Here is a 17,365-nt window from a genome sequence, read left to right as displayed (position 1 = left end):
TTACAGACTTCTGTCTTGGTATGGTCACTTCGAGAGTTTTCTGAAGCATTTCCATGGATATGGAGGACAGATATTTTTTTGGCGGCCACTCGCCGAGTGTGAAACTTTTGAAGAAGAACAAAAGACATCTGGATACAAGCAAGTAAGCACTAAGAGCATAATTTCATCAGATAGCCGCCAGATACATATAAACAAACAACTTCTCAGCAAATATTTTTTGTAAGAACATTTCAAAATTGCATATTAATTGATTTGTTATGATTATGTTTAATTTGTAAGCTGGTTCAGCTATAGATTGGTAAATTATATAGGTAATATTTCAGCCGATCACTAGATTTATTTTATTCTACTCTATTTACCTCTATTAATTTAATTATTTATTTAAATTTACTTGTTTAATTTATATAATTAACTATTAGTCGAATATTTTTACCATAAATACTTTAAACTCACTGCAATGCTATCATTTGTTTTCTTAAATTTTACTACCTGTTCAGTAATTCATGAAAATCGGTTCATGCGTTTAGGCGCGACGCAGTTTACAAAAAAGGTAACAAGAACAAGAACAATTTATGAAAATGCCGTTTTTGCTCATTTTCGGCAACTTTTTTCTCAAAATCTATTAGATCTGGGTTGTTGCAAAACAAAAAATTACAGTTATAAAGGAGGGTTTGCCCTATATTTTAAAGAAAATTTGGAAATTTTATCTTTTATAGAAAAAGAGAAAAAAATTATCAAAGTTGGGTGTTTTTCAACGTTACCGCTTTTTCGTGCAGTTTTTGACGATCAACCCTTATACAACTGTCCTACCGGACATTTTTAATTGTTAATTTATCGTTTTCATTTAATACTTTAAATTCCATCTGAATAATTATGTGTAACACATGTAATGTACAGTGTCCAAGATATGTGTAAATATAAATGTGGCCTCTGATTGCTGGCCCGAGGAATTCTATAAAAAAAACACAATAACCAAATTGTAAAAGCCAATTTAAATTAAAATGGCTAATTAAATCTTTAAAAAAACGGGTCTTAATTAATTAATTTAGTAATTTATTTAAACTAAATTCTGTAACAAAGAAAAAAGTTAAGTTTCATAAATAGATATAAACGGGGTGACTTATGTTATTAATATAATAATGATGTACATAATAAGCGTAATTAATGAATAAGCGATGACGTGACCACTTTTCAGGAAAAATTTGACAATAAAACACACTCACTGATCAATTGGTAAAAAAATTATTTATTTTTTTGTACTCAAAACCTCAAATTGATATTTTGGTGAAAACTTAAAATTGTGGAATAAAAGAAATAAATAAAACTCTAACCACTTTATTAATCAACTGGTTTGGGCCAGCCATTCAATTCTTCTTTGGTACCACCAAATTTCTTTGGAGACTAGAAACTCAATATGATCTTCTCTACGGAAGAAATACTTAAAATAAAATAAAAAAATGATCATTCTAACAAACAGCAAATCAAATTTGGAAACTGTTTTCGCTTATAAGATTTATAAAAACGATGAAATGCTATCACAAAAAATATAAGTACCTAATAAATTCTCTCGCTATTGAATTCTCCCAAAGTATGGAGTCCAACAGCAGTGGCATATCACTCAGTCAAAGAGCTATTTATTTACAAATATTAGTACCAACATTCCGTAATCTTTACCAAATACTAAAACTGTTCAAAAAAAGTAAACAAACACAACTATACTTTACATTTATTATTTACTACTCCGCTATTTTATAAATAAGTATTAAATTAATTTGTTTAGATAAATAAGTATTAAATTAATTGGTTTAGATAAATAAGTATTAAATTAATTTGTTTAGATAAATAAATTAATGTTTACAATTTTACAAATAAATATAAGATAAACAAAAATTATATAGAAATATTTTTAAAAACAAATGAAAATTGATGTCGCCGTAGTTTTCTAAACTTGTCTTAAATCAAAAACAAAAAAAATTAAAAACCTTAGCAATCCTGGTTACGATATTTTCCACGCCGAGAGAAAAAGGTGGTGCGTCCATAATAATAAAAAATCATAACATTTATCAAATCAAATACGTTCGAAAAACAATTAATAACAGTAAAATTCATTCTTGCGCTGTAACTTAGAAAATAGAAAAATTTGGAACTCCAAATTTGGAATTCCAGTTATGGTTGCGCATTCAATGATTACGAAGGCTTCGAACTACTAGACTTAATTCATTCTCAAAACTTTGGTATTATTAATAACAGCTCACCTTATCCACAAACAAGGCAAACAGCTTTCGGCATATCTGATCTCCTTCACTGGTCACTAGATCGGCGTAGTCGTGTGTGACCATTTAAGGATATTGTTAACCATTAACACCAGCTTCTAATACAAGTTAGATGGGCGATTGGGATAAGCACGCATTATTATCAGAAAGTCTCTTAGTTAAACATTGGACGAGGATAATTTATCCAACTACAACAAAGTCGCAAAAGTTTTGTGTTCATCAGCCAACCAGTCTGTGCCTCAAAGGAAAACTGTATCTAGAAAGTGAATCTAGTTAGCTGCCCAAACCTTGGCGGGACAAGAAGTGTGACAAGTTGACGAGAAAATAATATAACAGTCTTTAAAAATTACAAACTATGTAACGGACATGGTCTAATTATATTGATTGCAAAAGAAAAAAAAGCAAGAACTCAATGTTGCAGATTATTTAAAAAAAACACACAAAAGTGGATTGAGTTTAGCTCGTTTATTATTTGAAAGAACTCCAATAAAGAAGATATGGAAGATAAAGGTAATCAGTAATTTTAAGAAAAAGCAAATCTGTACATTTAATGAGGGTTAAGGACCCACACGGGTTTGCGAGCGAATGGAATTGTGGATTGTAAAGCCAAGGGAAGTGATTATCTTACAACATATATCTCCATACTCACTTTTAGTCTCCGTTATTCAAAATTATGTAAAAGCCGAGGCGCTGTACCGAATGGCAGCGGGTATACCATTAGTCCAAGCAGATAAAACGCCAATTTTACGCATCTATATCATCTAGTGTCCCGAAAAGACGGTGGATTTCCAGGTAAAATAAAAATAAGCAATTTATTAGAAATTATAACAATAATTCGCCACTCCATCTAGCCAGGGATTGGCGTTGAAATAACGCACAAGGTGTTCGCGTTCTTCTCAAAATAATATTAGATACCAACCACCTAATTCTGGTAAGTTCTAACGATACTAATGGAAGAGATCGATTACGGTAGCTTTTTTAAAGACTGGCCATTCTCTTAACCGCCAAACTAAACACTACTTGCATCTTAAGTTGGCAACATTTGAATTCATACAAAAATAACTGTAATTGATCATAAATAAAAACATTTTATTCATGTATAAAGTTTGTGTGGTAGAGAATTAAGGTACTAAAAGCAAAAACTTAACGAATAATTTGAATAATAAATATAACGAAAACCACAATTAACATGTATATATATATTTATCGTTACTTTAATACTTTAACTGCGATCAAGTGAACTATTAACACGCAAAATCTATTCGTTCGAACACTCAACATTATAAGTGTGGTATGCTAAGTACAGGAAGCCAAAAAATAAAAAAAATAAAAACTATTGCTGGAACTGAAATATTTTATTGTCTTTGGCGATTAAAAAAAAATGTCTCCCATAAATATTTTTCTGTGTTCACAAGTGTATATCTCATACCTTGAGTAAGAGTAAAAAAAATGTCTTGAGTAATCCATCAGGCCCTGTTATTAGCGTCTTCAACAACCTGAGAACTCTCTAGCGGAAAGAATTGAAGATCAGCGCCGGCTCTATCTGTATTTTTTGACGATAGAGTGCAGTAGTATATCGTATTACTTGAAAAGACGTATGTAATTGTACTTCTCAGATAGCCGTATAGTCAGTCATAGCCTAACAGAAAACTTTTTGAATTCAAATTTCATGAAAGGAAATTTATATTTTAAAAAAGCTATATGAGATGGTATTCTGTAGCGGAAAATCTGGCCTGACCTGTTAATTATTCATCTACCTTGAATTTGACCGATATTTTTCTTCAGGTACGAACATTAAGACTTACATTTATATGGAATTAAAATTAATTCTGAAACTAAGCAAAAACAGAATAAATGAAAATACGTTCTTTGTTTTGTTCAATGGCAAACAGCTTCATCAATAACTTCTTTTCTATAAGTATATATTATTTTACCAGCGTTCATCTGTTCATAGTTATTGTTATAAATATTGCCAGGTTATTCGACAATTTATTAAAATTTCTATAGTAGGCATCTCTTAGTTTCATTAAATTTTTATTGTGTCAGGGTAGGTGATCTGTGTCCAGTTCGGTTATCACGTGTGTCTGGTTGGGACAGATGAATTTTTTTTAATTGATGTTTTATCTCTTTATATTTTATTATATTAATGTTTTAAACCAATCTTTATTATATCTTACAAGTCGCCTGTTATATAGAAAACTTGAAAAGGAAAGTATATTGGTTACATCAGTGAACTGATGTGGAGGTTGTATTGACTTGAGTAGTTGTTTATTGAAACGCCATTAGTGTTTGTTTACACGATACAAAAAAAATAATTTTACTGAATTTAGATCCTAGCATTAGTGACAGTATACAACAAAAAAAAATCTTTTCCTAGATCATCCAACGGATAATTTGAGGTAAGTAAGTAAGCTGAGTATCAGAATTTTGAGTGCATGTTAAATTTATAGCTACGGTATTAATTTTTCTGAATCATAGAAATTCTGTCAAGAAATTATCTTTTAATTATTGTTACTACACCACCATTGGCGACTTTTGATTGTTTATCTTTTCTATAAACAGTATAATTTGGTCTTTTGAATTTATTATTTTTGTTAAAGAGTATTTCAGAAACACAAATATGAATATTTTTTCTATTTAGGAAGACAATTAATACATTACCAATTGACAATTTTTTTAAAAAAGTTAGATTTACAGGAGCAGTCACTTTTAAATTTCAGATGGGAAAGCATTATTCACAAATTTCTCAGAAAAAGAGGTTAGGCGCGGAATAAGTGGTTTAATTAGCATTAATAATAACTTTAGCTATTTTTTTTAATAAAATCGTTTAAAGTTGCATTGTATTTTATCAATATTTGGCCCGTTTTTAACCAAAAAAAAAACGTATTTCTTTCTTGCGTTGACCTTTGCTGTGTGTTTGGTTTACTTATTTACCTGTTTATAATTTTATTTTGAGGAACATGTCTTTCAGATAAATGGTACTGCATTCTAATCTTTATATAGTAAATACAACATTTGTAGTTAAATTTTTAATCCGTAATGAACACATTTAGGTGTTTCTAATTTTTTTTATAATGTTACACTCTTTTATGCCAATAAACCTTTGAATCTCTGAATCTTCCTCTCCATAACTATTATCTTTCTATTCAGTTTCTTCTTACAATCTTACCGCTGAATTCTATGAAATATAAGTGCAACTTTACAGAATAGACTTATGAAGGTTCTGCAAAAAGGTTTAATCGGTTATTTTTAGGTTAGAATGATAATTAGTTGAATATATATGTATTTATCACTATTATATGAAACATTAAATATATATATATTAAGTAATCGGGTATGAAGTTCTGGATAATCTGTGACTTTGATGTTAAATATGTGCGTGACTGTCTAGAACCACAAAGCTTTAACATAAAACATTCTAACCTTCAATAATAGAAGTTAATCAGCCATTTTTCTTTCCTCATATTCATGTATCATTTAATGTGAAAAATATTGTTTGTTCACAACACAGCCAACGAAAAAAAAAAAAAGAAAGAAAATCTAAACAAAAGGTACATAAATCTCTTTAGTTGAGTTATAAGGAGGTGGGTGTTGGTCTAGTGGTCAAGAGCTTGGCTTCGTAAGTAGGAGATCCCCAGTTCGAATCCCGCGTATGACTAATTTTTTATTTGTTAGAAAAAAATTGTTTCTAGTAGAGTATGAGCTCCCGCCCCCGTCCACAACACCTAATTAGTTGTTGGACGTTAAGCTCCGCTTGAAATGGGCGATTACTTTACTTATTTTAGTTGAGTATAAGGTTTGCAAATCAGCATGTACCCAACGTTTCATTCGTACTTCAAGTCAGATATTATTTTTCCCCAATGGCCAACATAAGGTTCTAATAAATTCTTAATTTATTATTATTATTATTATTTATTCTTATTGGGCTTGTGACTAATGAAAATTAGTAATTATTCGTATGATGTCTATGGAGCGTTAAACGCGAAAAACAGTATTAAATTAGAAAAATGTAGCGTTTACTGTGATACTGTATGGTTATACTGTAATATTAGGCCGCCTAACTTAGTTGTACCAAGTAGATGTAGGTGCCTTTGTGATTTCCAAATATGGTACGTAATTTTTGCCGGTAGAGGTCAGTTTTGTCTGTAATGCGGCCTTCTAACCAGTTAATCCCTTCCGTAAGTAATACCTGTCCTTGGCCAGGATTAGGTGGTTAACATCCGCAATAGATTGCTCATTTGAATACCATTTTTAAGAAAATCTTGTGGCCAGTAATTATAATTAAACCTGATTCCGCAGATAGTCGTGTAAAATCTCCTGCTTGTTTGAGTAACTGTGCAACCATGCTTGACGGGAATGCAAGATTTGAATAGCTATGTTGAATCTACCCTTCTTTGAACTAAGTAATTTCCTTCCCACTTTTCGAGGTACATTTTTTATGGTGATTTTTCCCAAGTTGGAGGGACTCAATTCAAGAGTGAGTGACTCAATAGATAGTACTCGCTATCGTAGTCAATTTAGTCCAGCATTCGCCTTGTCATTGCTAACAAACTCATGTTAGATACACAGAAAACCCATATTAGATTCCATTGCTACTGATGCATTAAATTTAACGAATCCATAGGGCCTTGGCCAGGATTTTGTATTTTTTGTAGAACGCTTTTACTATCGCTTAAAACTACGGAGCCTTCCAGATTCAAAATTAAAATATGGATTTACATTTGAAGTTAAAACGGGATATACATTATATAATAGCAATTAATTCTGCCGTGAATATTGTATTAACATTGTTGAGTTTGAACTAGGGACAAGAGTGAAATAAGATGACGTAAAAGGTGCACCCTATTTTCTCTCGCTGTTTTTAGAGCCGCCTATCTAGAAGTAATTCAGGAAATTCATTCTCAGGTTTTTGAGAGGAGAATGGAATTATGTACTGAGTAAGAAAGATGATTTATCAGAGGAGTTGTTGGAGTTATAGTTGGGATAATCAAAAAGGAATCTAGGAAGGAGTTCATGGCGATTAAGTAAGGTCGAGAAGGTCGCAGAAAACTTGAACCGAAATTGGCGTTTTCCTTCTGATCCAATACTTTTCTGTGAAAACTCGAGCAGCCATGTTACTGATTTGGTGTTTAATTTATAATAAAATGGAAATCAAATAACTCCCTTTTTATGTTAATGAAAATATAATGCAGTAAAATTATTTAAATAATATCAGTAGTCGTAAAATTTCCAAAAGTGCAATGGATTTTTACGTGTTTTTGATATCTTCTGTAAGGATTCAAGAAAACATGTTTAATGGGAATGTTAAAGAACTTAGAAACAAAATAGTAGTAAGAAAAATCAGTTAAGAAGGATAAGACTTATTTAGAAACAAATTTAAGTCGTGCGCATTAGCTTTATTCTGAAGAATGAATGAATGTCAGGTACCAGCTGATTTGTGTACCTCTTTTCACTTAATCAACCTAAACTTTGTTTAAGAAATGTACTTTTAACAGCAATCTTTTTCAGAGGTCCAATCTCCTTACTATTGCATAAGTAATTGAGTCTTATTATGGGAGATACATTCTGAGTTTAATTTCATTTAAAATCGTTTCGCGATTTAAAATATATTTTAGTGCTACGTATCCTCACTCTCCTTAATCAGCGTTGCTTTAATATTTTGAGACGTTACAATTGTAGCAGTAGCTTATTATAACTAGATAGGTATTTAACTTAAAATAGCCCCTAAATGAAGAGTATAAATTCTAAAGAAAATTTAATTACGCGGATTACGTAAGATAAAGTTGTTTGAGTGTTTCGCACCAGACTTTTTGTTTTAATGGGGCCCCCATCCGTCTAATCGATTCCCATATATACTTGTGCAGATAGAATTAAAAGTTTAAAGTTAAAAAAATGGTACATAAGTAATGAAAATATTAGTAATCAAATAATTTGATTTTAAATTTTATTAAATTTCATAATCTTAAAATAAATCTTAAAAATCTTAAAATTGTAATTATTATTATGGGAAGACTTCGAATGTAACCTATCCATTAAAAGGCAGGTTAAGTACGTTAGTTAATTGGAGTTCGCTAAAAAAAAGTTATGGTTGTGTACCGGTACAAAATACCATCCAATTATCTTTGCTTATTTAATTTTTACGTAGTCCTTTTAAAATAGGTAAAAATAGATAAGTGAATTTACTTTACAATTTTTTTTGCCAGCTAAAAAAAATTGAATCACAGAAAACTAAAAAAGTTTTATTAGGTTGTGAGTGATAGGATGATAAGGTTTAAAATTTACAAGAAATATTATCTAAAAGTGTTTGAAACTTTTTTATGAGAGTTTTGTTTAAATTGATTTGTTTCTAAACGTGTTAATAGTTTAAAATTTCTTTTTTTTTTGGAGTATGAAAAAGACTGAACTTTATAATTTTGGAACTAAAAAATATTATTATTTGATTTAGTACGAGTACATAATATATATGTATTATACTTTAAAAGTAAGTTTTGTACAACTATTTAGCTTTTTTTCTAAAAAGAAATTAATACAAAATTTAATGTAGCTAACTTTTGAGAAAAGTTGGAACCTGAATTGATCAGTTATAATTTTTGTATATTTTATTTCCACTACTCAAACATTTTTGTTTTAGTTGTTTACGTTATTAAAGAAATGGACTCTGAAAATAGAATTACAACTTTGCAGCATATGCCTCCTAAAAGTAAGAAAATGTATATATTTTTTAATATTCTATCTTTGAATCTTGAATAATTTTGTTTTATGGCTTTCAAATGTTAATGCGTGTATACAAAAATGTAACTGTTAATTAAACCGAGGAAGGCTGTAACAGGGAAACCTGAGTTATGGACTGAGTCCAGTGTTCACAAAATTATCTCTTGGATATCCCACGATATTCCAGGCAGAGATCTGAACCATCAAAACTTGCATTTTGGCAAACTTGAGAAAAGATCTCGTGGGATACGAAATTCGGACAACCAAGCTGCACTAAAAATTAAGGCTACCTTCTGAAAGTCATCAAATCTCAAATTTGGGTTTAATAAATTAATTTACACAGTAGTCAGAGTAGGTGATGAAGTTCTCGAACAATTAGCGTGGAGTTGGGCAGCTTCCATTGGCCCCGTACACGCTTTGGTGAAACTAAGAGAACCGACCGCATCAATCTTAAAGAATTGTTTTAGGGAGTGCACGATAAGTATGCAGATTTTTTAATCATTTTGGTGCTGAAAATTGACTTCAGTTATGTTTTTGTCTACACTGGCACGTGTACGACAAATAAAATCAATAACGTGAACATTGTACAACTACTAAAAGCCCGAACATTTCAATGCAGTTCACCTAAAACAAAGAGATTAGCACCACCCTGAAAAAAAAATTCAAAATGTAATATCTTGTTTAGCAATTTTGGTAGAAATGTCAAAGAATGAAGGTTGAGGCCTTGGTCTTTTTAAAGATCGTCGAGCCATACTTCTTCTAAGGCCGTAAAAGAAGAAATTTGCGCTCCAATTGACAACCTTAAATATTTAAAGACTCATTTTTGTGAAATTATATAAGACACTGACAGATAGAAGCTTTAAAATTACTAAGCATGTAGATATCAATGCTGTTCTATACTCAAATGTGATTTTGAGGTCCTCAAACGAAATAATCCCATTCATTATTTTTCTGGGTATTGTATATAAACAATACCAGGGAGCTGCAGCTAATTGCTGAGTTGTGCAAATAGCCGACTTTTTTTATGATAACGGATAAAAATTATGCTGACCAAAAACTAGATTCTCACGTCTTGTATTAATTATTGTATCATGCGATATAGTGATACTAGGCAAATCTTAAAGTCAATAGAATCGTGCACAAGCTTTCAATCATGGAATTATGTGCAAAGGAAGTACAATACTCCCATTAGCAGAAACTGGATACATGGCCACGGGTTCAGGAAGCATCTAGAGCTCCTGTGCAGATAATTTTAGGGAAAGAGGAACGATCTCTCATATCGGTTTAATTGCATAGCAATCACTAGTTTGTGATATGATATCATTGAGGCTAGATGAGACGATATCACAGTAACTCCTGATGGACCTTACAAAAAGGGGAGGTTTTACATTCTATATTGGTAACTCCTTTCCATTCCATATCCTTTTCGTTTGACCACTTTTTTGTGACCTTATTTTTGAGAGAACTGTGAAAAGAGTTCATAATGTGAAATGGCTCATAATTTGACTAAGAAACGCCCATTCTGCTGACGGTAGACTCTCTAGGGATTGGCTCTTTGAGCCGTCCTTACCATGTACTATAAAATCTATGCTCATACAGTCTAAAAGTGACAAACAAAATTATCAACGTTATGACTGTCAGTTTAAAATTATCTATTCGTTTCAGGGAGGTGTCTTTCCGTAAGGAGTGGTACCCAGTGTAAAACTGGATCTCCTCAGTTTATCGAAGAGCTTAAAAAGAGAACATTTAAAAGGTAGGGTCTTTAATAGTTTTTTTTTCCTTGTTATTGTCATACTTTGAATTTTGTTATGTTTGTTCACGTCCTGCTAAAAACAGTAGCACACTGGTAGTAACAGTGTTAAATTAGTAGGTAACAAAACCTTAAAAATTATTACTTGTTAATAGATTGTAAAGTGTTTGTTTAAAGTTAAGTTACAATACATTATTTGTCATTTTTATGGGGTCAGTCGCCACATGGTTGGTTATAGAAAGGTGCTGCAAAATGCGCTGGAGAACTGGGAAGTTATTATTATAATTTTCTTTTTTAATATTTATGTATTAATACATTTTTTTCCAGCTGTGAAGAAGTTGTTAAAGTTTTGACAGCCGAACAGTTAACATTTGAATATTTAGAACAGACACAGTTTAACTACCCAGTAGTAGTTGGAGAGCCTGAAGGGCTTGGCATTAAAGTGCCACCGTTTACCGAACTTAGAGAAATCGAGAAACATATTGGTAAGTGCGTTTTTAGCGACTTCTAAATTGAAACAAAAACATGTGTGTTTTTCATCTTACAATTAAAAATAGTCTTCTTGTAGGAATGCTCATTTGCGATTAACCAAGGACGGTAATTTTTCAGTGAAAAAGGAGTTTCGTACTCTAGCGGAGTAGAATAGAGTAGAGTTTAGATGTAATGGAACGAATATTAGAATAAATTAACTTAATTAAAGTAATAAAAATAACTTTTAAAACTAATTTTATTTCAAAAATAAACGTGTTTCACCTGTATGGTTCAGTATACAGATGCATGTTGTAGCCAACTGTCACAGAAGGTTTAGAAAGTATGTAAAATATTCTTGAATTGATCAGAGAATTTTTTTTTTTTTACTAATTACGCAGTGGAAATTTAAGTATGATAAAAAATTATTGCAGAGACTTACTGTTGGGCAAAAAACAAGAAAGTCTATTTCAGATCTTGTTTGTATGGCAAACTCTTAATCCGCCGCAGAGTTTTCTGGTGTTGGTGCACTAGAGACCAAAAATGAACCAGATTGTGATGGGAAAAAAGAAAAGATTAGGCCTTCCATAGAAACACGAGATTCTAAAAATTTTGAATTTCCAGGAGTGGCTATAGTTGGTTATATTGTGATGTTGTTTTTGTTTCAGGGTCTGATTTAGTAGTCGAAGTAATCGATGTTGGTAAACAGGACCAAATTTTGATGGTGCTATCTAAGTTCGTGAATTATATGATGAATGACAAAAAGCGGACCAAAACGCTGAACATGATATCTTGCGAGTGTTCCCAGTCTGGGTATATATATGTATACATATTTTATCTATTTATTTTTTTAAAGAAAAAGTATTGCCATCGTTTAAAGTCAGTCTCTTTCCCTTCCAAAATCCAATCGTTTTTTATTCGATTTTAATACAGGAATAAAAATGGACTCCATAGATCCCAGTCTGATTCCAAAATTTAAAAAATGAAAACAATAATAATAAGAATTGTAAGATTATTAGCTAAACAATGCATCGTCTGCCTACGTTAAGATCTTCTTAAAAACCCCATCTTTTTGAACTCCGTCTTCTAGAATCAAAGAGGAATCGATCGTCCAGGAAAAACCATAACAATGTGGAACTAAGAAGGCAACCCTGAAGAACCCCTCAACTTAAAAGTCAGGAATTTTATCCTTATAAATAGTAGAAGGTTCACGAGTATAAACTTTTCAATCTATAATAAGTATGGACGAGATCCTCTCTTTAAAAAGTTCAAATCTAGAGCGTTATTAACTTTAAAATCGAAGGCTGCTTTTTATACATCAAGTTATTTCTGCGAGAACAATTGTTCCAGTTATCTTGCCTATCTGATTGTTACATACGCATGTATGCTTTGTTATCATTATCTAAAGCATTGATTTCTTTAGAAGATAAAGAAGTGAGTAAAAGTATTTGCTTTTTAGTATATGCACATGTTGTAACGTTGCTTTCAAGAGAAAGGTAGAGCAGAAACGTCAGGCATGTATCTAATAATGTATAATAATTAAATTTAAAAGCCAGAAAATTGGGAATTTAAAAAATTAAAAGCAATAAAACTGCATAATGAGTGTAATGAGGAATAAGTTGATAGCAAGGGCGCAATGAAAGATAGCGAAAAACAAAACAAAATAAAATTAAAGAATCTATGAAAGAGTAATGGTAGCAAGAAATAAAAACTGCTTTATTGTGATGAAACAGACTACAGGCTAAAACTATTTGAAGCGGAAAGGAAGTGGATAACTTAAGCTTTAGGATAAAAGTGCTACGTGTTTCGGTTGTTGAAGATTGAGTTCATCTTACAGTAAGATAAGATAGAGTTAAAGGAACAAATCACTGTAGTTTGAGCCAATTTTGCCCTAAAATTACCTGAAGCCTTGAGGGAGGATGTTGACATACGAGAGCCGATCAAAAAGTATCTCCTTGAGTGAGAACTTAAGCGCACCTGGCTGGATGTTGTAAGAGCTTTCGGAGTTGTGTTAAAATTGGTTGTTGCACTAAAAACTCTCGCTTGCTTTGTGAGGCAAGTACAGGTATCAATGACAACTTTTCTTTCACTCAAGTACATAGAGCGCAGAAATTCATCGAGAAATTTGCAGTTTATAGATCATAAGTGATGGAGTTAAACAGAATGCGTCGCAAGTTTAAAACTGAATGAAAATACTTTCCGAAAAGGACACAAATAAATAGATTAAATATAATAATGGCAGCATAAATTTGACTTTCACGTTAGAGAGTTCACGGTTATGTTTAATTTATCACTTGTATTGTTTCATCTAGCGACAAGGTTATGTATTATTTACATGCCTTTTACCTTAAACGCCGTATTTGTTTATGTTCAGACTAGGTGAATACATTGAGCCACCAGAACTGGCCAGAAAGTTGGACTGGTCGAAGAGATTCTGGAATGAGCCTAAAGTTGGATATCATCCTGCGATGCCAAAAAGTGTAGAAAAATATTGCTTAATAAGTGCCAAAGATTCCTACACTGATTTCCACATAGACTTCAGTGGAACTTCAGTTTGGTACCATGTGGTGAAGGTAAATAAATTTGTATTTTCTGTTTTCTTTTCTTTCTGTTTTAAGTTCAGAAAAATTATACATTGATTCTATTTTATCATTTACTTACAAAGTATGTATTGACAGGGCAAGAAGGAATTCTACATTATACGTCCCACTGAGGCAAATATGTCCCTTTATTGGACTTGGTCCGAATCCAAGGACAGGTTGCTTACATTTTTTGCAGACCAGGTAAACTATCCGTCATATTTCTCCATTTATTGGTACGAGAAAGTAACGTGATCATGTACAAACATGTTCGAAATGAGTTTTTTTTAGTAAATACTAAATGACCGGGAAAAATGAAACATCAGAGGAAGTCAAGCTTTGGTATTCTGTTCCAATACTAAGGTTTTGGCTAAAAATTTCATTTTATCTTGAAAATTACTTTTAATATTTTCTTTAAATTTCTTTAAGTGACATTTTCATTTGAAACATTTTTATTTAATAAAGCTAATATTCAATAAAATTGATATTTTGAGGAAGGTTTTTAGGAAAATGGAACATCAAGCCCTACTCTGAGTGGCTCGCTATGTACAGGCTACCAACTATAATAATATCAAGAGGAACTTTAACCTTGCTCGAACCGAACCCCTTTTCAGAAGTGTGTGCATTTACCACTTATGTAATGTTAAGGGAAACTTAACGACATTAAGCTTTTCTCTAAAGAGCTTCAGTAGTACATTGTAAAGATCCAACACCTAAATATTAGAGGGCAAAATTTGTAGGAGCATTATACAAGTGTGTAAATTATGTATTATTGTTCGTATCTTACGAGTCTTATATGTTGCAGGTGGATGAGTGCTATAAATGTATTCTGTCGGAGAACATGACCCTTTTCCTACCGACGGGCTGGATTCATGCGGTACTTACTATGGACGATTCCCTGGTGTACGGAGGCAACTTTCTGCACTCATTCAGTATTCCCAGACATCTGGAGTAATTATTTCATTTATTTTTTTTTTTTTTTTTTTTTTAGTAAATTGATATTTCTTGTTACAACTAGTAAAAAAGAAGTCAGCAGAGCTGCAATTAGAGAATGATTGTGGGAGAAAACTCAATGTTCTTGTTCGGATTAACGTGAATCTGACCTGGATATAACGAGATACGCCAGAATAGAAGGCATCTAGTGAAATGAAGATTTGGCTAAGGTGGGAACAGAGGGAAAACATCAGTTTGTGATGTCTTACTTCCTAGCGTCGTACGTTCCGCTCCCTTCCTTCCCTCCTAACATCTCCTGCCGTGAGTGATTCTCTTGGCCCACCTCAGGAAGATGTAAGGGTGTGAGATTGAGATTATCTCAATCGCAGCTATGGCTCAAGTTCTCATAACATCTCTGTTGATCTCAGGAGAAGTTATCCGGAGAGCATACGAGGAAGTAGAAGATCAGATTTTACCTATCGAATTTTATCTGTGAGGTTGCTGCGCGTATCATTTTGGTTTGAAACATTTTTCTGGAAAATTGAATTGGGATGGGGTCCTCAGGAAACAGCAACTTTAAATACAGTTTTAAAATGTACCACTCAGGTTTTAAGAACATCCTAGAAAGAGAAAATCTAAGGGCCGTTAGCTGGATTTGAACCAGGAATTTTCTCGTGGGAATCCAGTTCGCTAGCCATTTAGCCAACCGTTCCCTCTTTGTTTAATTATTACTATTGTTTTCTCGAAAATGGCTCCTGCATAATAAACTATATTTATTAGGAACATTTTTAATGAAAGTTGATCTTTGGGGTAGTGGTGGACTTACGGATGAGATGTAAGTTTTAGTTACTACAAGTTGACTGCTGAAGATTAGGCGTGCTGCCAGACAATGTACTCAGGCTAATTCCAGTCCCTTCTTTAATCACTACCACATATGAGCTGTTATTTTTGAAAGTGGTATAGTCCATTTTTCCATGTATCAAGATATTTAAGGTTTTGCATTTGAATTAATTTAAAAATATTCGTAAACCTTAATCTATTCAAGTGATGTTATTAACACTATACACCTTTTAAATTGTATTATGAAATAATTATTACAATTCTTTACAAAATAAACGATTTTTTCAGCTCCAAATGGACTTATACCACTTTCAAAATAACATATTACAAGAAATAAAAACAGGAGTAAATTTAAGTCCATATTTTTATAGACAGTATAGCTTTACCGAAGTGGGTTTTTATGTAAAAAGTAATAATTAAAATGAAGACATTTAAATACACGAATAACCAAATTTTTTTTTTTTAATTTCAGTTATATTAAAAATATAAAAATGAAATTACTTCGTTAGGATCTTTAAAGCAAAAAAAGGATATTTTAAACTTATTTTTCTTTTACAGTTAGCATAATATCTGCTAACGAGCAGCGTACGCTGAAGTAGCAATAATCAAAAATAATTGCAATAAGAAAGTTGTTTTAATTATAATTATTAGAAATGGACTTATTCCACTTGTAAAAAAAATATTTTTGTGATAACATTTTATTGTCAAAATTCTTTTGTTGACTTTATAAAAAAAATCGTACTCCATTGAATGTATGATAATAAATATGGAAAGAATGTGTCTATATCTTACTGAAAGTACCATTAACTCATTTTTTTAAAAATTGGACTTATACCACTTTCAAAAATAACAGCTCATATATTACTGGTTGCTAAGTCAACTAAACCTTTAAAAAGTTTAAATTTATAATTTAATATAGTTTTCTGTCGAGTTGGATAGGAGCCATTTGTTAACTAGATTCTATGTCTTAAGTAAGGCATCCGCCTAGAAATTTATAAATTGTAGTATGCGAAAGTTGAGGGAGGGTTTATAACAAATTGTAAACAAGTGAGGAACAAATAAGATTTTAAACAGTGGAGAGGTGGTTAATATAATCTGGCATTCTTCTTATCTGTTTAGGATCTACAAGATGGAAGTGAGGAATAAGATGCCGAGTACGCTTAAGTATCCATATTTTCGGGATTTGCACTGGTTTGCGGCCAGAGGTCTCTGCACAGAATTATCAGAATACATAAATACAGGCGTACCGCCGCCGTTGTATTTGGTCAGAGGTTTGAAGACGCTGCTGGCTACGCTAAGGATTTGGTTAAGGGAAACTTCGGTGTGTATTACTCCATTGTCCATTTTGGAAATCTGTTTCCCTTTCAAGTTCAAAATAATATCAAGTTTAACTAGTGGCAGAACTTTAATATAAAAGCTTCGCGAAGATTTATTTAGATCATGCCCGCCATTTGGGAAGTGCCACTTCACTAAATCTAATTTTCACTGTTATACGCACGATTTTATTTAAACATATATATACCACAACAGTAAAGTAATACTTATTATTAAGGCGGGCTTCAAGTCCAATTACCGATCACATGTCGAGAGCGTAGGCGGATAGCTAAAGTACTTTACTTATATTTCTCATAATAACATCAAATAAAATTCAAGACCAAGGCCGGGAATTGAACCCTGCACCATACTTGAGTTTTGCGGGTCGCGCCTCTAACCGCAAAATAGTCATTATGAGGATTCTGGGGAAGAGGAAAGTTATTCCTCTAAAGTGCCATTTTATTGAAATGTATGTACCTAATTCCCATACTTTTTTT

The 17,365-nt window shown here is 32.0% G+C and overlaps 1 protein-coding gene across 3 annotated transcripts in view; it reads left to right on the top strand.

Annotated features, from left to right (window-relative positions):
• The first annotated feature begins 3,973 nt into the window (after positions 1 to 3,973).
• The window catches only part of LOC141459143 (histone lysine demethylase PHF8-like), a 29,024-nt gene continuing 15,632 nt past the window's right edge, over positions 3,974 to 17,365 (top strand). Inside the window, exons 1-9 of one of the 3 annotated variants that reach the window (XM_074137795.1) lie at positions 3,974 to 4,058; positions 8,905 to 8,973; positions 10,650 to 10,737; positions 11,062 to 11,219; positions 11,871 to 12,015; positions 13,577 to 13,775; positions 13,881 to 13,985; positions 14,587 to 14,732; positions 16,674 to 16,875. In XM_074137795.1, coding sequence (XP_073993896.1) covers positions 8,925 to 8,973; positions 10,650 to 10,737; positions 11,062 to 11,219; positions 11,871 to 12,015; positions 13,577 to 13,775; positions 13,881 to 13,985; positions 14,587 to 14,732; positions 16,674 to 16,875 — 1,092 coding nt within the window. In that variant the 5' untranslated portion in view covers positions 3,974 to 4,058; positions 8,905 to 8,924. Of the gene's footprint in view, positions 4,059 to 4,410; positions 4,673 to 8,308; positions 8,755 to 8,904; positions 8,974 to 10,649; positions 10,738 to 11,061; positions 11,220 to 11,870; positions 12,016 to 13,576; positions 13,776 to 13,880; positions 13,986 to 14,586; positions 14,733 to 16,673; positions 16,876 to 17,365 lie in introns of those variants that run through there. The other 2 variants (XM_074137794.1, XM_074137793.1) reach the window with 2 other exon arrangements.

Source organism: Rhodnius prolixus, unplaced genomic scaffold (assembly GCF_049639745.1).
Source record: "Rhodnius prolixus isolate KJV_2025 unplaced genomic scaffold, Rpr scaffold_11, whole genome shotgun sequence".
Taxonomy (NCBI): domain Eukaryota; kingdom Metazoa; phylum Arthropoda; class Insecta; order Hemiptera; family Reduviidae; genus Rhodnius; species Rhodnius prolixus.
Note: the sequence above shows the minus strand (reverse complement) of the source record. Positions and strands in the feature narration are given on the sequence as shown.